At 31.2% G+C, this 22,813-nt stretch overlaps 1 protein-coding gene across 1 annotated transcript in view; it reads right to left on the bottom strand.

Moving 5' to 3' along the window:
* Positions 1 to 5,021: 5,021 nt before the first annotated feature.
* The window catches only part of LOC142317872 (cilia- and flagella-associated protein 45-like), a 34,227-nt gene continuing 16,435 nt past the window's right edge, over positions 5,022 to 22,813 (bottom strand). Inside the window, exons 4-8 of the mRNA XM_075354417.1 lie at positions 19,948 to 20,121; positions 18,672 to 18,845; positions 12,934 to 13,149; positions 7,488 to 7,657; positions 5,022 to 5,085 (exon numbers count right to left, since the gene is read on the bottom strand). Coding sequence (XP_075210532.1) covers positions 5,022 to 5,085; positions 7,488 to 7,657; positions 12,934 to 13,149; positions 18,672 to 18,845; positions 19,948 to 20,121 — 798 coding nt within the window. The remainder of the gene's footprint in view (positions 5,086 to 7,487; positions 7,658 to 12,933; positions 13,150 to 18,671; positions 18,846 to 19,947; positions 20,122 to 22,813) is intronic.

Genomic DNA, 22,813 nt, shown 5'->3' with positions numbered 1-22,813 from the left:
ACTGAGGTTGTATAAAGCATTGGTTCAATCGAAGCTTGACTATGGATGTATTGCGTATTCATCCGCTAGAAAGTCGTATTTAGGAAAGTTAAACGTAATACATAATAGCGGAATAAGATAAGCCGCAGGCGCATTCCGTACAAGTTCGGCGACTAGTCTAATGTTGGAAGCTAGTCTAATGTTACATTGGAATAATATAACGATGTCACTACATTATAGAAGAGAGATCCTATTGCTACGATATGCGACAAATATATGGGCCTTTTCTCCTCATATAAATATCAAAACTTTCAACAATCATCCTTTGGCTGCATTATATGAACGTCGTGCTACGTATTCCAGACCAGCCTGGAATAAGGTATCACGAATTGACAAGAAAATATGAAATTGCTTTACCAGAGACATTAACAATTTCTACAAGAGAAATACCACCATAGCTTTTACCGGCGGTAAACACAAGACTCTCTCGTGGAAAAATAAAAGAAAAGCCAGCGGTAATCATCAGACAGGAATTTTTATCAACCGTCAGTAGTTAGGAAAAATACATAAAAATTTCTACTGACGGTTCTAAAACTGAACATGATGTTGTTTGCTCCATATATGTAAATGGAGAAGCCCGTTTTTGGAAACTGCCAAATATGGCCAGTGTTTATACGGCAGAACTTATTGCCATACAGCAAGCTCTTCGCAACTCAGAACACAATTGCGAAGAGAGAATGCTAATGTGTTCCAACACTGTAAGTGCACTTACTGCAATTCGGAACAAGAACATTAAGGACGTCCTTATTGCAAACATCCAGTCCATTTTGTACGTTTTAAATCAATTAGGACGGCGATGTATGTTTGTATGAACTCCAGGGCATGCTGGTATTGCTGAGAATGAAAGTGCAGACGAAACTGCCAGAAAGGCGAAAGTCTGTGATAACATGAATATAATTCCTGTACGAGTGGCCGATGTTAAAAATTGTCTAACTAATACAATAAGAAACCAGTTTAGTAATGATTGGAGAAGATTAAATACCAAAATAACTCGATATAAATGAAAGAGCGATGTGAAGCTAACTCGCCGAGAACAAGTGGCGGTGACCAGACTTAGTATCGGTCACACGCGAATTAACAAATTCATATTTGTTAATCGGCGAAGTAAGACCAATGTATGGTGTTTGTAATAAAGCTCTTACAGTCAAGAATCTAATGGAAGAGTGTACCATATACGAGGACCTCAGAAAGAGGTTCGGTCTAAGAAATAGTATTGCTGCCGATTTGGGAAATGGAAATGAAGAAAAAATAGTTGCACATCTGCACGCCAATGGACTATTAGCAAGTCTATAAGGAAATTCAAGTAGTGTTAAGAAATCTTTAAGCGAAATAGTTTAATTCAATGAAAAAAAAAATATACAAAAAAATTACAAAAATATATTTGATTCCATATAAAAAATTATTTTTTAGAAAAGCTTTTATTTAACTAATATTAATATTAAGGTTAATAAAAAAAGGAATCAAATTAGAAAACCCTCTAAAAATTAAAAAAATAAAATTAAATCAAACAGAATTTTAAACAAAAAAATATAATATATTAAATATAAAAATGCACTGAAAAATAAAAAATAAATTTTATAAATAGCTAATAAATAACCAATAAATAAATGTAATAATTATTAAAAGTAATTATTAATAAAATTAAAAGTAATGAAAATATTTAGTTAAATAAAAGCGTGCCGCAGTTTTTATAATTTATTTAAAACAACACAACATTTATTTTTACAACAATACTTATTTGAAAACATTGTTATAAAAACTGCACAAGGTTTTTATTTAACTAAATATTTCTATTAGTTTTAATTTTAAAATTTAATAATTAATTATTACATTTATTTATTTTTTATTTATTGGTTATTTATTAGATATTTAAATAATTTATTTTTTACTTTTTAGAGGGTTTTTCTAATCTGTTTCCCTTTTTTATTAATGTTAATACTAATATTAGTTAAATAAAAGCTTTTTTAAAAAATAATTTTTTATATGTAATCAAATATATTATTGTAATTTTTTTGTGTTTTTTTTAAGACTAAAAAAAGTAAAAACATTAATTTTTACACATTGAAGTTACATACGTGTACCAAATTTCAATCATTTTCATACGATAGTTCATGAGAAATGAAAATTTTCAACTAAATGCATGAATTTAGCGTAGAGGAAGCGTGCGATTTGGGAGGGGGTGGGTCATATCAAATTCCGACAGCGTAGTGCAGTATTGTCATCGAAGTTACATACGTGTACCAAATTTCATTGGTTTTTCATGCGATAGATCAAAAGATATAGCAGTTGCAAGATTTGATTATTCCTAAAGTGAGTTAAATAAAAGCTTTTAAAAAAAGGAGTAGTTTTGAAGCATGTCAGGTATAGAGCCGGGAGGTCCTCTGGCCTAGGACGCCCGAGCTCGCTAACATGCATGAGTGGGGGAGTCGGCGTATCCGATGATGGCATGAGGAACTCTCGAGGGTGGACAGACAAAGGATAAGGATATACATGGGGGTCCCTCGGGGTAAAGGGTATGCGCAAGGCATGCCTGGAGCCAGGTAGGTCATGACCGGGAAGGGCAGCCTCTCCGCCGAGGGGTTCTTTGGCTCGCCTGAACAGGTGGTCGAATTGCTCCTATGACGCAGGGGGACCCCGATGGGTTAAGTACTACAGGACAATTTATAGGGGTAGGCAACTTGCCACGGCATTCTTGGGCGACTAATGTGGGTGGTAATGCGGTTTGGGGGAACCCAGACAGTATCTAAGATCCGGGGCACGCCCAAACGTCTCTCCGCTCGCCCCTTGTGACATGACATGGTTGAAAAATAAGCTATGGAACATCATCCACTACATCCGTGGCAGACGGTCCACATAAAGACCCTCGTTCCGTAGAGCTTGCGTGTTTGCAAGCGAAGAAGAGTTAAATCGTCGAATTTGCCGATAAAGAAGAGTACACGGAAATCGAGAAGACGGCTCGAACCAAGTTTCGACCGAAAGATAAAGCTGAAATACCGAAATATTTGGTAATTAAGAGAAGAGATGAAGATTTTTGTAAAACAAGTCCTTTCGTGATAGCCCGAGGCATCACGGAAGCTCCTGGTGGACCGGTAAATAATATAAGGAAGACTGTAGTAGGACTCTTCGTTGAAACTGTCAACGACCTACAATCCTCACAGTTGTTAAAAGTGAAGAAGATTGGACTATTAGACGTTGAAGTTTCACCACATGGAACTCTATATACATTAAAGGGTGTACTTGTGTGCAGGGACTTGCTGAATTGCACCGAAGGGAAATCGTCTACAAATTCAGTGATCAGTAAGTTGTAGCTTGTCATAAATTGAAGCTATAACTATAGCTTGTCGTTGATTGAACACCCGACATAGTGGAGAAGTACATCCCTCCGCGTTGCACATTTTGACTTTCAACACGCCAAAGTGCCCAGGTAAGATAAAGGCCGGGTTTCACAGCCTATAGGTCTGTCCGTTCGTCTCGACATCACTGCAATGCTTTGGATGTCAGTGGTAGGGACATGAAGCGGCATGTTGTACTAGGAAACAGATCTGTGTTTGTGGTGAAGTGCTCAATCCTGATGACCCATGCAGGTCAATGGCTGTCTGCATCAATTGCCAGGGAAATCATTCAGCGTAATGTAGAAATTGTCCAACTTATAAAGAAGAGGTAGCAATCCATGAGATCAAGACCACTTAAAAGATGAGCTATGTAGAAGCAAGGAAAACTGTAGAAAATAGATCACCAAAGACAATTTCATATGCATAAGTTGTGTCATCTCCTGCAACTTCCTTCAGTGCAAAAAATGTGATTTCGAAATTGGCTCCAGTATTAGCAAATATGGTTGAATGTATCATCAACAACATATTAAGAAATCATCCAACCAGAGAAGATAGTTTAAAATGGGAGAAGAAAACACCACTTGTTAAGCAAAAGAGTTTGTCTTCTTTGACAAATGAACCTTTGAAGAAAAAGAACTATGAAATCAGACAAGAGAAGAAGTCTGAACCAAAAGTAGAAAGCACCAAAATCCCCGTTCAAGGAATTGACAAGATAGAACCTCTATCTTAGAAAATCCTAGAAAAAGAAGATTTACCAAAAACAAAAATGGAACCCCGAAAATCACAGAAGCCTTTAGTAGAGAAGACGAGGACTATGGATGTCCCACATGTTTTATCGGTGAGTATATCCAGTTTGGACTGTGCTGTACTACTCCCTGCACCACAGGTGTCGTCTGATGCCGGCAGTAGGAGACCCTCTGCGATTTCCACCAGAGGAACTGAAAGATGCATCACATACTGAAGAATTTGACATCAAGGCCTTCAGAAAGATGGAGATGAGGAACAAGAAAGGATGGCCTAAGGGAAAACCCAAGCGATAGGCATTAAGATCAAGTTCATTTTAAATGCCTTGACATATAATGAATGAATATTGTAATTTTTTTATGATATTATTTTTAATTTTTGGTTAATATGATAAAGTTGATATGTATTTCTTGATGACTCTATTATAAGTGTTCTGTGTAATATTACATGGCAAGAGCCCTTACACCCTTGCATATTGTGTTTAACAGTTTTTTCAATGTGCAGTCTATTTTTATCACAAATAATTTTTGTTAAAAGAAGAAGAATAGGAAGAAAAAGAAAAAGTAGAAGAAAAAGAAGAAGAAAAAGAAGAAGAAGGAGAAGGAGAAGAAGGAGAAGAAGAAGAAGAATTTAAACAATGTATTTAATTAAAATAATGTAAGAGATGGAAAGATGTTATTCATTTAAAAACTCCCATTTAAACAAAAAAAAAACACATTTACTACAAAAAAAATTAAGATTTCATTTCAAAATACATTATTAATATTCACGCAAGATGCATTCACATAAAAAAGAAGTAATTAATTATATTTTGGTGATATAAAATTATCCAAAGTAAGCTACATATTAAAATCAAATCAGCCAACCCATAAAGAAGTGTATCATTATTTTTTATCAATTTTAAATTTATTCATTTAATTTTAATTGTCTTTCAACTTCACGTACGTATTTTTCAGGAACACGATGGGATCTGTAACACAAAATATTTATTTGACTCAATTAAATTTCATTGTATAATTAAACTAGTAGTAATATCATATACATATTAACAACTTATGTTAGTTTACAAAGTTTAATCCAATTCTAACATAAAAACAACATTTTTTCACATTGTAAATTTCCATATTTTATTCTCTCTATTATATTAGCATCAGGAAGGACAGGTATAAGTATAAAATCCTTCCCAACTAATACTAGAAAAAGTGGAAATGAGAGAGCATAAAAAGATTACAAAAACAGGTACTTTTTTAGTTTTTTTTAATGACGATCAGATCATTTTGTCAGTTTCTGAACACCTAAGAAATGTCTCCTAGTTTTTAAATACTTAATCAACTACCTTATTTAATAAGCTAGATATAAAAATGTAATAATATCTTTCATCAAATATAAATTTAATATGACGAGTTAGATATCCTGATCCAAAACAAGTAATGAATTGTTTTGGATATCTAATCTAATCTAATCTAATTGATCAGTATCAATTCTAATGAGAATTGAAACTAAAAAATCAGAAGTTTATACTGTATAAGAACTCAATTTTTCATAAAGCGTATTTGTGGGAAAAAAGTTGTTGGCAAGGAGTGAATTCTTATTCCCTTGACATTACTATAGATGTAGTTAAAATTAACAACATTTCTAATACTTAAAATATTTTAAATCTGCATAAGCATGTCTTGAGAATCATGGTTCAATCCATTGACATATAATCTTGCACATTAGTAAACTAGTTCAATTACGTCTGATGGGAGTAAAATTATAGCATGTTAAATAACATGCCACAGAATTTATTATTTAACATTTTTATGTTTTTGTTATAATTCTCTTACAAATTAATAAATTTTATTGCACGCAGAATTTTATTTTCTTGTCAAAAAAAAAATTAATAAATAAATAATGCAGAAATGTTTAATTATTTAACATTCATTAAATTTGAAGTTTGCTGCATAAATTCTAATTCTATAAGGCTTTCTCCCAACAAATAAAAATAATGGATCTCTCAATTGGTATGTTACCTCTCAGTTGGTCCATATTTAAACATAAAATGTAATCTTACAGATTGTTTCAAATTCATAGTACATGTATTGTTTATTACGTTCAAAAAGTGGGGACAATTTTGAATTATTACACTTTCAAACTGTATGTAGGTGAGATATGTAATAGCTTCATCTGATGGAGCTAGTAAGAAAAGCGATACACAATAAAAAACTATTTTTTTTTACTTTTTTTATAGGTATAGTTCCTTAAAAAAAAATTTATCAAATTGCAGTTTAGTATGGGACAGACCCACACTTATTCCACATCTCCAATAACTTTCTGAAAATTCAGAATTCTTTACCAGAAAAATTATAAATACATTTGCTAACACAAAAAAGGTCCTCAGATATTCAGCTACCCATTAAAAAAGTGAGTCATATAAAGTACCATTTACATATATGCTGGGTAATATCATGGGATATCCTCTTTACAAATCTGATTGTTTTTAATCTAATCTATAGAAGTAATTTAAACAACCTACAATATATTGTACTTCATATCATGTGAATTTATTCTGGGCTACATTATTTCATAATTTTTAGAGTTGCTTCTAGTTTGATTTTAGTAGATTGTTTCCCAAATAGAAGGTTAACTGGTTTTAGTATTTTTACAAAAAAATGCCTTGTATTATTTGTTGATACTTGATCCATAACATGTGAAAACAATTTTATTTATAAATTTTTATTTGCTAAAATAAAAAAAAAATTCTTAATGTTGTGAATTTAACTAAAAATATTATTTTTTCAGAAAATCCAATCTATCTTTAATTTTCTTTTCTTCAGAAATGAATGTTTTGTAAATTAGATATAAAATACAATCATAATTTTTAGTTACTTTTATGTTACACATTTATCTGGTAAATATTTAAAAAACTGGTTTTGACGTTTTAAGAAAAATGGAACAAATAACTCATGTCACATCAACTTATGCAGTAATTCATGACTTATGTCATACAACATAGAATGTATGTGAGAGTAATTCCCCTATAGAGGTTACATGTATACCACAGACCCATAATAGCCACATATTAAACCCAAACCTTATAGAAAATTTAACATTTTATACATAATTACTTGGCTGGTGCTCCCCTCTTTGCTTGGAAAAAAGGACAGGTAAATAAAAATTTGATATGCTGCTTCCAATTCTTTTATTTATTTTAAGCCTAAAAATGAAACTTGCTAAATACAAGATTCTTTTAAACAAAAATTAATAAATATTTATGTTTTAACACATCCCAGAAGGATAGAGAGAGAAAGAGAGAGAGATGTTAAATTTTAATTTTAAAATATAAATAAGTAAAAATATTTTTAAAGCAACAGTAATGATTTTGTGCAATACCTTATCTGAGCCATTTTCTTTATCATAGTGTCATGCAACATTTCATTTCTCTTTTTCTCCTCTAGTTTAATTGCAACACCTTCTTGAAATTGTTGCTGTCTTTGTTTTATTCTTTCTTTCTCTTTTTCATTTATTTGCTTCAGAAGTGTCATTCTGTGTTCATCAGTTGCCTGTAACATTTATAAATACAAAATATATGTAAATTGTTAATTATATTTCTCACTATTTCATGATATCAAGAATATAACTATATTTCTGCATTGTCATGTAATATACTGCATAAATAATTAACCTCCCTCTATGAATTTTGAGACCTTGTCGATAGTGAGGGGGCTTGAGTGCTCAGTCATACAGAGTAGCTGGACCAAAGGTGCAACCATATCAGAGAGATATCTGTTGAGAGCCAGATTGAGGAATGATTCCAGTAAGAGGACAATAGCTCTTTCAGTATTTGTTAAAGGTTCAGAAGGACTTAAACGACCATATCAACATCATTCAATCTTCTGAGTACTGCGCAGCTGAAAGCAATGTAAAACTACAGCTGCTTTTTTCCAAGAAAACTTAACGCTCTGCATTTTCATATAACAAAGATGGAGGCGCCTTCCTGGATAAAATATTTACGGAGGTAAACTAGTCCCCCGTTCGGATCTCCAGGTGGGGACTACTAAGGAAGGGATAATCAGAAAATTAGAAAATAACATTCTACGAGTGGGAGTATGGAATGTTAGAAGTCTAAAAAAGGAAAGAGATTAGAAAACTGAAAGAAGGAAATGGGTAGATTAAATGTAGATGTAGTAGGAATTAGTGAGGTTCGGTGGGAAGAGGAAAACCACTTTTGATCAGGTGATTTTAGAACAACTAAAACAGCTTCAAATAAAGGGCAGGCAGGAGTAGGATTCGTAATGAACAAGAAGATAGGGAAGAGAGTACAATATTTCAAAATACTTAGCAACAGAATCATTGTAATAAGGATTAAATCAAAACCTAAGCCAACAACAATTGTTACTGTCTATATGCCTACAAGTATCCATCATGATTGATGATGAGGTAAAAGTGTGTATACGAAGAAATTGACAAAGCAAGGTTCGGTGGGAAGAGGAAAACCACTTTTGATCAGGTGATTTTAGAACAACTAAAACAGCTTCAAATAAAGGGCAGGCAGGAGTAGGATTCGTAATGAACAAGAAGATAGGGAAGAGAGTACAATATTTCAAAATACTTAGCAACAGAATCATTGTAATAAGGATTAAATCAAAACCTAAGCCAACAACAATTGTTACTGTCTATATGCCTACAAGTATCCATCATGATTGATGATGAGGTAAAAGTGTGTATACGAAGAAATTGACAAAGCAATTAACCACATAAAAGGGGGATGAAAACTAAATAATAGTTGGAGATTGGAATGCAAGCATTGGAAAAAGCAAGGAAGGAAATATTGTGGGTGAATATGGGCTGGGCAAAAGGCATGAAAGACGGGACCAACTTATAGAGTTTTGCACGAAGTATTATTTAGTAATTGCCAACACCCAGTTTAAAAATTATAATAGAAGAATATACACATGGAAAAAGATAGGGGATACTGCAAGGTATCAGATTATATCATGGTTAAGCAAAGATTTAGAAATCAACTCGTTGACTGCAAAGCTTACCCTGGAGCAGACACATTGATGATAGCGACCATAATTTAGTGATAATGAAATGTAGACTGGAGTTTAAAAACCTAAAGAAAAGGGGTCAGATGAATCGGTGGAATTTAAAGAAGCTTAAGGAAGAGGAGGTAAAGAAGATTTTTGAGAAGGACAACTCAGAAGGAAAATATAAGAATGCTAGTGATGAAGAAAGTAAAAGGAACTATCGACAATTATAACTGCTATAATACTATAACCAGGAAGTGCAAACTAATGAAAGAGGAGTGGATTAAACAAAAGGGTTCAGAAGTAGAAACAGAAATGAACATTGCTAAAATAGATGAAGCATACAGGAAAGTTTAATTTTTTTCAGGAAAATTTTGTGGCATGTAAATTAAAATCTAATAATGTTTTAAACAAAGATGGTACACTGATTTATAAAACAAAAGGAAAGGTCGATAGGTGGGTGGAATATATTGAAGAGTTATACGGAGAAAATGAATTAGAAATTGGTGTTATAGAGGAAGAAGAGGAAGTCAAAGAGGATGAAGGGAGAGAAACAATAGTAAGATCTGAATTTAAGAGGCATTAAAAGATTTGAATGGCAGAAAGGCTCCTGGAATAGAAGGAATACCTACAGAATTACTGCAGAGTGCAGGTGAGAAAGCAATAAATAGATTATACAAACTGTTGTGTAATATTTATGAATAAGAGGAAGTTCCATCAGACTTCAAAAAGAGTGTTACAGTCATGATACCAAAGGAAGCACGGGCAGATAAATGTGAAGAATACAGAACAATTAGCTTAACTAGCCATGTATCAAAAATCTTAACTAGAATTCTGTACAGAAGAATTGAGTGGAAAGTGGAAGAAATGTTAGTAGAAGACCAGTTTGGTTTCAGGGAAAGTATAGGGACAAGGGAAGCAATTTTAGTGCTCAGATTAATAGTAGAAGGAAGATTAAAGAAAAACAAACCAACATACTTGGCATTTATAGACCTAAAAAAGGCATTTCATAAGTCAGACTGGAATAAAATGTTCAACATTTAAAAAAAATTAAGGTTCAAATACAGAGATAGAAGAACAACTGCTAACATTTACAGCAACAGTAATAATTGAAGAACATAAGAAAGAAGCCATAATAAAAAAGGGAGTCCAACAAGGATATTCCCAATCCCCATTTCTTTTTAATCTTACACAGAACTAGCATTTATTGATGCATTTAAGAACAATTTAGATCTGGAGTAACAATACAAGGTGAAAAGATAAAGATGTTACGATTTGCTGCATCATTTTCCTTTGACCTTTTAGGATCTAAAATCCTATAACTTCATTAGAATTTTATGTTTGCAATCTAAAAAGCCACTTATTTCTTAATTCCTTTTTTAATTTCTTTAATTAATTTAAAGTAATGCTTTTACACCTTGTATTTGTTATAGATAAACAACATTTTGCTTTTACAATAACAATTTTTGTCCTTAAAACCACTATACATTTGGCCTAATTTTTGCTCTTTTAAATTTAAAAGCCTTACATTTTTTTTTAATTTTACACAAAACTTTTTAACCATTAATAAATAATTGTTTGCACAGTAAGCTTCATCTGATCTGTGAAAAACAAGACTGGTCATAGTTACCCAAAATGAATATTTCAGGGATATATTTTTTATCGATTGTGAAGTCACTAGTGCCTGAAATTTTTTTAGCTTTGTTGTTGTTAAGAAGAAATCATAGTTAAATTAATGCTATATATAACAGAATTTACCATGAAGATGTCAGAACTAGTTCTCTAAGTACAATAAGTATTACATAAAAAAATTATCAGTTCTTTTGGTAAAGATATTTGATGGATGTTCAGAACTCAATACATTTATATTTTATTACTACTTTACTATTTGTTGATATTATGTGGACTTAGTGATAATCAACTGAAATATCACCTCTATTATCACCAATAAATTCAATAGAGTACCAAATCTTCCCTAATTTCTGGAATATTTCTAATATATTAACATGGCTTACACCGATGTACACTTACAGCCCTATGCAGATGTATGAAGATCACCATTGTAAAGAAAACAAAATAAATACATTATCCAGGTCAGTATACAAATTTTTGTTATGTAGATTACATAAGGAATAGTTAGGGGTACACTACAGATAACAAAAGGAGATAATGCTCTAGCATTTGCTTAGAAATATGGTTTAACAAGAGTAAAAGATTAAGGTCAGTAAAGCAGAATAAAATAGAAGTTTTGAAGTCATTTACCAAAAAAGATTTAAGAAATGTTTTCACTAAACAGTACTTTAAAAACGTTTACGGAGTAATTTTCATAAGAGGGCATTTTAAGTTCAGTATGACCCAGATATTGTTGAAAACAATATTGATGAACAATAAAAGTAATGATGAACATTAAGATGATGTAATTTAATTACTTAAATGAATTTGTTAATTTGGATGTTATAGAACATAAAGCAGTAACGCTCATAAAATGTTGCACAAAATTATTTAGAGTACATAGGTAAATAAATGGGAACAAATCAGCTCATTTATGACTAATAAATAAATAATTTCAGTTTTAATTCTGAATTATAAGTGACATTATTTTAACGTTTTAATTAAAAAACAGAATAACAATCTACAAAAAACCAGAATAAGAATCTATAAAATGAATAAAAATCTAAGGAGTAAACACCTCTCAATTGGAGAATTTTGTTTTATTACATTAGTAGGATTTTTGTTAAGGAACATTATTATTTAATCATAAAATGACAGAAACTGTTTAAAGAAATCTGTAAAATTAGCTTTACTGTTAAAAATGTTTTTTATTTTTATTTTAGTGTTTTATATATGTTATATATTTTTTAAACCACCATTAAAAATAAAACCATATTTTTACGGTAGGCCTAAATGATTTTTATCTACTGTTCATAAATTATAATGCTTACTGGATTTGACTTAGATACATGAACATATTATAAATCAACTTCTTAATGACTAACATTATAAAATGCTCTATATTAACTTACTAATGCATTTAAATACAAATTAACATAAATATAATTACAGCATTTATGCCAACATAAGCCAAGAGATACCTTGAAAATTCCATTTCATTTGCTGTTCAATATTTGTTTCTCATACTCTTATTTGGCTGTTTACATAGCTGTTATTTGTATGCCATGATACAGTATACACCACACATTTCAACTAAAAATATGACAGTCATTTAGCGAATGAAAAATATAAGTTCTCTAACTAACAGTGAATTCATATCTTATAGAACTTCTATAGATTTATTGGAAATCAAAAGAAAAGATCTGTAACGGTTAAGATCCGGCGTCTATTAAGATATGTATTTGTTAGGATGTGGAAGAAGATATGTACCAGTAATCCAATCGAAGTCCTAATTATAATTTTTTTTTAAAAAGTAAAGATGGTAAATATATAAAATAAAAACATTTTTTTATTAATTAGAAACATTGACATATTGATGATATCAAGATGTCTCCAGGTAACTACAGACAAGGAACATCCATGTTGTTATGCCTTGAATAACATCAACATGGATGTTGAGATGCCTTTTTGTTGTCTTCTTTATTTTTATAGAAAATTGGATTTCTTTAATTTTTTTGAGAAATTTATTTGAATATCATTGTTAACATAATTTGAAAACTTTTGAATCCTGAAAAACAAAGGAACTGAAACTGTGAAAGTTTCATTATCCTGTCAAATGATTAATCAGTATTAAAATGAACTAATGAAACTTATTTACAAAAAATTAAATCAATTTCAATTAAAATATTTATACTAACACATAATCTACGCATTCGTTCCTCCTGTTCTCTCTTTATAGCTTCCAAATTGACTCTAGCTATTTTCTCAGTTTCCTCTTTTTCACGCTGTATTTCAACAGCTTGACAACGTCTTCTATCTTCTACCTGTTGCTGACGAGCCTTCTTTAATTCCTCATTCTCTTTAACACGCCTCAATGCATCCTCTCTCTCTTTGTGACGCCATCTTCTTTCCACCTTTTTTTAAAAAATTTGTGAAGAAAAACTATTAATATACAAGTGAAAAAATCGTAATTTATAATGCACAGAAAAAATTAATTATTTTTACTTTTTTTCATTAATCGCTTACCCGGATCAAATATTTATTTTAAATAACATCAATTCATATAACTAATTCAGAATCAGTCCCCTAAAAGACTGTGTTGAAAAATAATCGAATGACAAATTTAAAATACATTCGTTTCCTAACTCTTAACATAGTGCTGCCCTCATGTTAAGAGGTAACATGTTACCTCAAACACTGGAATTTCTCTAGAAAAACTGTCAACTTAATACAGATACAGATTTTTTTTAATTCTCTCTGTAACAGTATGCGCTCTTTGAAACATCAAATATGCACTTAACTAGTAATTTGTACTGTTATCATAAGGTACAAATTTACGAAGAAATTTTTCAATTTTGTGAAGTTTAAATTAATTCTATAGAATTTTGTGTATTTATATAATAATATATATTATTAAACAGCAATAAAATGTAAAGAGTTTTTAAATATCTTCATATATATAATCTCATCACATCTTTCCCATCTAGCCCTATAGCAGAGCTACAGCTCTAGAAGGAAAAATACTGTAATTGGTCCAATTTGGGCATATGCGGTTTCACCAGAGCTTGATGTTTTGACACCTAAGGAAATCAAAAACCGGATGGAAATTTTCTGTATGTTTGTATGTACACATGTGTGTTTGGTGTCTCAACTTATATCTCCAGAACTCCTGGACTGATGTTGACCAAACTTGGTCAAATTACTTCTTATTATATGGGGCAATGATGCCAATAATTTTCGAACTTAAAGGACAAGGGAGTGAGGATGTAGAACAAGGTCACCCTCAATATCTAGAAATTTCGCTTAATTAAGGTCGCATTTTTCTTAGGCAAATTTGTTAACAAAAAATAAGAATATTTACAAATAAAATTTTTGCAAAATCACACCACCATCCTAACTATCTAAACTAGTGGCTAAGTGCGCATACTGCGTTAATAGTATACCTTTATCACCACAGGAAGGAATGCTAGTGTAGCACTGACGCGCAGATATTGTAGTTCTCTGCTATAATGAGACGCCACAGCTGAACTTTAGAATTAAATAAATGAATAATATTTAACGAATAAAAGAGTAACTTGTCTGGCTAGGTCTCGAATTCGATCGCCCGGTTGACTCGGTACCTGGAGCATTAAGCCTTGCGGCTACACTTGCTGCGACCGCACAAGCGAAATTTGTTCTATGTCGGTTGTAAAATTACATTAGTTTAGTTAAGACTGACCGTTGCCGCTACTACCGCCATATCCGCGTGTGTGCGCATCAGAAACAACCCACAGTTGTACGACTTTCCCGGGAAGCGGCTTTAGCCACGTGACGGGTAGTCCTGCAACTGTGTTGTCAACTCGTATAAGGTGTGATCAAAAAATACGGTGAATGAATTTTTATAGCGGCAACTGCCGACGCTACATCCATATGCTCTAATTTGTCCAATAGCGTGATCAACTGAGACAGGCAAGGACAAGTTGTAGCACGTTCGAGCTTGCCAGTCAGCTGCCAGAGCCGCTAGAGTGAGGTTGTGTCTGTCGCGCAACATGGATTTTGAACAATGCGTTAACACTAAGTTTTGTTTTAAGTTGCAAAAGAGTGTCAAAGAAGCTCACGAAATGTTAGGATCGGTGTACGGCGATAATGTGGTAACTTTGAAGACTGTGTACAAGTGGTATGACCAATTTAAAAATGGAAATGAGTCTGTTGAAGACGAGCAGCATGCGGGACGTCCAGTAACCTCAAAAACAGTTGAAAATGTGCAAAAAGTGGAAACAATGGTTCGTTCAAACAGGCGAATGACTATTCGAGAGCTATCGGAAGACCTTAACATCTCGTACGGATCCGTTCAAAGCATTTTAACGAATGAATTGCAAATGAGACGAGTGAGTGCAAAATTTGTTCCCAGACTTTTGAGTGATGAACAGAAGGAAAATCGTGTGTCAATTTGCACGGAGTTGAAGGGTCGTCTTCATGCAGATCCGGACTTCATGGCCAAAATTGTAACTGGAGATGAAATTTGGGTCTATGGCTATGACCCTGAGACCAAAATGCAGAGTTCCCAATGGAAAACCAGTTAATCTCCTCGCCCTAAAAACGCACGTCAGTCAAAATCCAACATCAAGATCATGCTCGTTGTTTTTTTCGATAGTGAGGGCATAGTGCGATCAGAGTTCGTTCCAAGGGGAACAACAGTAAACTCTGAATTTTATAAGGGTGTACTGCAACGTTTGCGAAACGACGTACGAAGAAAGCGACCAGAAAAATGGACCAATGGCTTCCTTCTTCACCACGACAATGCGCCGTGTCACACCTCGCTTCTCATCCGCGAGTTTTTGGCTGAAAAAAGTGTTCCTGTCTGTCCACATCCGCCATACTGACCGGATTTAGCACCATGCGACTTTTGGCTCTTCCCAAAAAATAAAACTGTGCTTAAAGAAAAACGTTTTGACACCATTGCTGACATTGAGAGGGCCACGACCGAGCAGCTGAAAGCCCTTCCGAAAGACGCCTTCCAGAAATGCCTCCAGTCATGGAGTCAGCGTTGGGATAAGTGCACTGCTAGCAAAGGACAATACTTTGAAGGAGATTAAATCGAATTCTATGTAACCTTATTACTTTTTTTAATAAAAAATTATTCACCGTATTTTTTGATCACACCTCGTATATATATATATTATTATTATTATTATTATTATTATTATTATTATTTTACTGTATTACAACGGTTATAATGACCTAAAATCGTCGGTTCCTTGGAGATCATTATAAACGATATTTACTGTATGTGTGTGTGTATATATATATATATATATATATATATATATATATATAACCGTTGTAATACAGTAAAATAATAATAATAATTTATTCCTGTAATAAAATAATATAAAAAAACAAAAATATGCAATAATAAATACAAATATGGTAAAGTAAAAGAAGATAGAGAAAAACTGTAAAAATGATTTTTTCTACAAAAAATCGGTTATTTTGCTTTGTTTCGAACATTTTGTGTTGTAATACAGTTTTTGAAGGTTCTTTTCTAAATCAAAACAAACACTCTTTGTTTCTTCATTAGCAGTTTCTGTGAGAAACCGGCAAACGGTTCTCATTGCCGCTAAAACTTCTGGAAGATTTGGCGGGTTGATGTCTTCATCGTTATCGCTATCGTTACCTACGTCCCCGTCTATTTCTGCTAGAACTGCATAACTTTATTATGTTTAAAGAACTACTTTAAATGTTTCAACTCATAACCTCTAAGTACTACTTTATTATAAGTTCACAACTTATTTGTACAAACTCACACTCTAGTTTGTTTCAATAACTATTCCATTTCATAGGTAGAAATCTTTTTTTGTGTGCTTTATGTATAAGACATGGTGTTCAGTTTTAAGATTTTATATAGCGATATCCCTATGACATTTAAGCCATGATTAGCTTTAACCTCCATTACAGGTTCGGTCCATGTATTCTTCGTCATTTGATGCCACTCATTTGATTTGGATCTTTTCTCCTTGTCATGCAGGCTCTTTCTGTGTTCCATAAACTACACAACTAGGGATTTTATAAGGAAATAAACAGCATTTTAATTGCAAGTTGTAGCATCATATTTGGAGATTTCTTTCAGCTGATGTAATCAAATACCAACTTAAAATTTAAGAATATAAAATAGCAAACAGTATATTATATTCCAAGCATTTTTCTGGCATCTGCCACATCATAAAAATCTGATCCACTATGCACTACTTCTACTTTTTTTTTTTAAATACTACCGTTAGGTATAGCTTTAGAGGATGAAATGAAAGAAATTTTTATTTACTTGTATATTACTTCTATTTGTTTCTTGTGTACTTCTGTTGTCTGTATATTTAACAATTTTTTTCTGAAACTACATTGATGTTTCTTAAATAACTTTTTCAATTAGATACAACTCATTTTAACATAATTTTAGGGAAAATTTGTTAAATATTGGTATACAAACTAATGCCTTTGAAATTTATTTATTTAAAATAAATTTTATTTTATTTATTTAAAATAAAGAGGTAAAACAGTAATAATTAAAGTTGTATAGATAATTCGTTTTTTATCTTCTCTTGAGGCAACTATTCATTTACCAACACCTTACCAGTTTCTAGTTTTCTTAGTGGACCATAAGCCCATGAAGAAGACATGTCAGTTCAATAGTTTCAGGACCAGTTGTTCTGATACCTGCTGAATTAAGAAGAACTAAGGAAATGATTGTCACACTTCCTCCATTTTTCATTACCGCTAATGTTATTTGCTTTTTACCTCAAACATTATTTTTAAGGTTATTTATAGCTCTTAACCTTTTCTAAAGTAGAAATTTACATAAACTGTTCCACATCAAAAAACATAGCTTCTTCTATTTTCTCCTTCGTTATTTCCATGCTTAGTGAATGCTTCCTCAAAAGGTTCTGACTAGTTTTAAATTATTATAATGTCATCAAATATTATTTTATTTAAAATTTATCGTCTTTAACAACACACCATTTTCTATTAATAGATTAACATAATTATGAATGTTATGAATTATGAATATTAAGTTAATATACTCAGTCAGTAAAATATAAACCAGACTTTTTTTAACATTTATTAGTGCAGAATAACAGAACAAAACATATTTATTGCTTTTCCTGTTGTGTTCCTGAAGTTCTGTATATTTTTTCTCGATGTGGGGTGCTTGTGGATCCCTTCTTCATAAAAAAATATGTGGACGTGTCATGAGCCAATTGCACCTTAATTCCTCTGCTAAGTTGTCACTCTGGAATCTAAACCCACCACACAGACTTATGTTAGAAGTCTGATTATGGGATAGAAATCACCTCACACAGACTTTGTGAACCAACTTGCTTTGAGATAATGGAACAGACGCATCCATGACTGATACCCACTTTTGAAACAATCTCATCAACTGTAAGGTGCCACTCATCTTCAATGAGGTCATGGATGATAGATTGACTGTTGTGTTATTGTCACACTTTTATTTGAAAATCTATTGTAAATCATTTTCTACAACTTCACGACAACATTTAAATTTGCTGAATCAGTCATAGACTTAGGAAATGACAATATGACATCTCCGAACTACACATGCAGTCTAATTAAACTTTTTGGAGTATTTGACACTCTCATTAATGAGAAACTGCACAATAATACATTTTGCAACTGATGATGCTCTGACATGATGTTACTAACCAAACAGATGTGAATGCTTTAGCAGCTACACCATCCATTTTCTCCTCGCATATCCACAATCAATACTGCGCCAGCCCATTTATATTTGTATCCGAGCTGTGAAGACAAAAGTTTAGTTTATATTTATCTGACCCTCATACACTTAAAATTAAATTAAAATTATCCATTAAAACTTTAAAAAAGTAATCTATAGGCTACTTATAATTCATATTAAAATTAAAAATTATCTGTACTGTACATCATCTTGAATCCTCTGTGCAGTAATTTCATCTTTTTGTGCCTGTACATCAGCAGCTCTTTCTTGCATAGAACGTAAACGTGCTAACTCTTTTTCCTTAGCTATCCTTAGTTGATTTGCTTCTTCTTCTCGTTGTTTTTCTAGTTCAGCTTTATTTCTCATAAACTCCTGTACCTAATAAATAAAGACAAATTAATATAATATATATATAAAATTATTTAAAATACTAGCAATAGTGGTAATAAACTGACATGGAATCTGGCAAAAAGTTTACTCAACTCATCTGAGGTTTTTTGGATTTTCAATTAGACCAATCTGCTAGCTTATATTTAATGTATATTAAAAAGGCACAATGAAATTGCAACTTAACAGAATTTCTTTTCTGATTACAAATATTTTATTAGTACTCCTTAACAATGAGTACTTTCTTGTACTGTCAGTAATTTATCAATAATTTTACACAGTATATCGTTTTATTACCCTAATAAAAATAAAACTGATTTTCATGAAGCATAAAAATTTTTAACCAAATAAAGGTATAATTATCACAAATCAGAAGTAAAGTAACTACAAGCTGAGCTAATTATAACCATCACACGTTTTTTATATAAGAATGAGAAATGAATTTCATAGTACATAACATAGAAAATCCAAAGCCTTGCCATGATTCAAAACCAGATCTTTCAATAAAGACACACGAGAAACTACACAGCAGTTAGTTTGATGTTATTTAGAGTAAAATAAAATGAAGGTACTTCAAGATAAAAGATGAAAAATTGAGCAGAAAAACTTTAACCACATTTTAGTTTCATACCTAATGGATATTATAACATAACAGTAAGAGGGTTTACTTAACACTTCCTCTTATGAGCGTTAAATTTCTGAATAACATTTAAAGTAGTTGAAACAATTCTGATACTAAAATTATAAACTGATAACATTTAAAATCTGTATAAGCGCAAAAATTCTAATCAGATATTACTTAAACAGAATATCTGGAAATATGTGCACATTAAGTTTAACTGTGACTATTTGCTCATTACCACTAACAAGCTATCAGAATTAAACATCAATCTAAATCATCATCCTGTATCATTGGCAATCAAAAATATTAGTGCATTGGTAGTTACGTTTAAAATGAGAAGTTATAATATGATTAGAATAAATCACAATTTAAACACTGTAAAAGAGAAAGGTAATTAAAAGACATACATTGTTACTTGTAACTATCTTGTATTAACTCTACAATCATACTAAATATTCAAAATCTACTTACTTTCAAATCTGCAAGTCTGTTTTCTTCCCTCTCAGTGGCAGCAATCTGACGCAATTGTTCATTAATTAGATTCATTTCATGACGTAACCTAGCTTGTTCTTTTTGTTTCTCTTTAAAAGCATTTAATTCGTCTAGTTGAATTTGCATTGCAGCTTCATTAGCAAGCCTTGCTTCCTATTAAAAATGACAGATAAGTTAATTAATAAGCAAGGATAGCATTTACAAATTAACTATTCTAAAAAAAAATTTTGTATGAAAAAATACTTCTCAAACTGATTTTATAGAAAGGATTGAGAAATATTAATAGGATTCAGCTTGACAACTGATTACTCTTGAATACTGCAAATATGTTAAGTGATTGTCGATATTATTAATCTGAAGTTAAAAAATAATGCATTTTCTCCTCAAAAATAATAGCAGTTTTCAGAAATAACAGTCATCCCATACCAAGCTTATTAGGTAAAACAAGAAGTGAAGTATTTTTTGTTCTTCAAAAATTTAAATAGACAGTTGCATATTGCCATGTCAAACCCTACCAAAATTCATCTGATATTCAGCCCTACAAGTAATGTCTTTATTCTATTCACTGCATGAGCTGATACTATAGTGAACATCATAAATCTGAATATCTCAGGTGCTAAATATGAATCACAGCATTACACAAAAATGTAAAGAATGGTGTAAAACAGCAAATTAATGCTCTTCTTATGTACTCCTTTCCTAAGTGTTATGTTATCAATATTTCAATTAATACACAGGTTTTATTTACATATTTTTTTCCTATAACAATTTCATTGTTTTCCTAGATGATTCAATTCAGATAATTTGATCAGTACTTTAGACTGTATTTCAATTTTTTTGTCCTGTAGTATGTTTTTTATTTAACTTGTTTTATTTCAGTCACTATAGGAAAAGACACACCTATATTTGTGAAGTTTACTAGTTATCTTCATACAGAAAATCTCTACATTTAAAAAAATAAATCTGTTCAAGAAATTATTCAAATTTATTTTATTCTAAATATCAGTAATCACAGCATATTACAAACACAAATGCTCAGCGAAACCAGTAAAATATACAATTAACTTTTTAACATTTACAATGCAATTTGCAAGACAGGAGGGCAGGAAGTTACATACTACAATAATGATTTTTGTTTGGTGTATATGAAAATATAACAAATTCAAAAAAAAAATAAGATCCCTAAATTGTACAGTTCATCTACTTTATAAAAAAAAATAAAAATGAAATGATCCAATCATTTTTTATCTGAACAAAATATGTTTTATACAAATTGTTCAGTTAATAGTGAACAAAAGGTTTATGAAAAACAATTTTTTTCAAATTAACTATAATTCAAAAAATAACTCTATTATGTACAATATTTATTAAATAAATATTTCTTTGCTATTATTAATAAAAATTTAATTTTGAAAAAATTAAAACTACACAATTTTAAATTAAAAAACTACATTTAGTGCAAATTAATTTTGATTATTTTTGTAATATAAATAAGTTAATTTCTTTATAGCGACAAAAACAAAGCAGTTTTATTAAATGTATATACTCCATTTAAAATCATTAGGCATCAATTTAACCAATTATATACCTTTTACAAATTTCTAGATCATGAAATCACCCCCACAGAAGTGCCAAAATCATCTTCTCTTTTATTTTACAATCCATTTTCCTGAGCTTGTGACCACAGATTTTCAACAGGATTCACATGGTGAATTCTCAGTCCATTCAAGTACTTAATGATGTCTTTTGTATTAAAAAATTTTGATACATTTTTTGAATCATGGCATCAAGCAAAACACAATAGATTAGTCAGCAGTAGTTTTATTAACTCTGATAACAATTTGCTGCAGTAATAATAAATATTTTTCACTATTCATACCTTCAGAGGGCATAAGCAATTCCATCCCATTAAATGAAAAAAACCCATGCTTTTTTAGATCATGCTTCATGGTTGAGTGAATTTTTTAAGTAACCTTTCCTTTCAGGCAGAACTATAATTCCCTGAACATAAAACTGGGATTTCCCAGAAAATAATACCTTTCTCTAGTTTTCCTGAGTCCAGTCATTACATTTCCTAGGCTATTCAAATTGTTTTTTCATCATTGCAGATATTAAAAGTTGTTTTTTCACTAATCTTTGAGTGGTCTGAATCTTTTTGAATTTCAAAGGTTTTAAGATTTATCCTATTTTTCTTATCAAAAATGCATCATATTGGGAAATTATAATCCTTTTCTCATAATGTCTCCTTTTGTTTAGATAACACTAAATCAATGTTTCATTTTTCAGTTTAATGCTTCTGTTAACTGTAGTTAAACTCACTTTACATCGACCAATATATTTTGTTGAAAAAAATAGCTATCTTCCTAAGTGTGACATTCATTATTAAAAATGAACATTTTTAATGTTACTTGTGCAACATATACAAAAAACACATAAAAACGGACCAACAATATGATAAAAATAATTAGAAAAAAAAACTGAGCATTTTCTGAACTACAGACTAACCCCTCAAAACTTTTACTTAGTTCATATTTGGAGTTAACAAAAAACAGGTTGGCCAACACAATATACAAAAAATACTGTACTTGTTTCAATTAATTTACTCAAGGGTGCATGATGAATATTCAAGCTCAATATGAAGATAGTTGTTTAATTAAGTTGGCAGAACTGTTTCAATAATGCCAAACAAATACAAAAGAAAATCTGATTATCATAAAAATGATAAATTATATATATGTATACTTACGTTTGAAAACAAATTTCCACAAGGCAACTGAGGGTTCCAATTAGATTTGGCGGTACACCACACTGCCAAAAAATTGGAAAACATTTTCAAAGAATGAAA

Source organism: Lycorma delicatula, chromosome 1, assembly GCF_047948215.1.
Source record: "Lycorma delicatula isolate Av1 chromosome 1, ASM4794821v1, whole genome shotgun sequence".
In the NCBI taxonomy this organism is placed as follows: Eukaryota; Metazoa; Arthropoda; class Insecta; order Hemiptera; family Fulgoridae; genus Lycorma; species Lycorma delicatula.
This window is presented reverse-complemented; position numbering and strand designations above follow the sequence as displayed.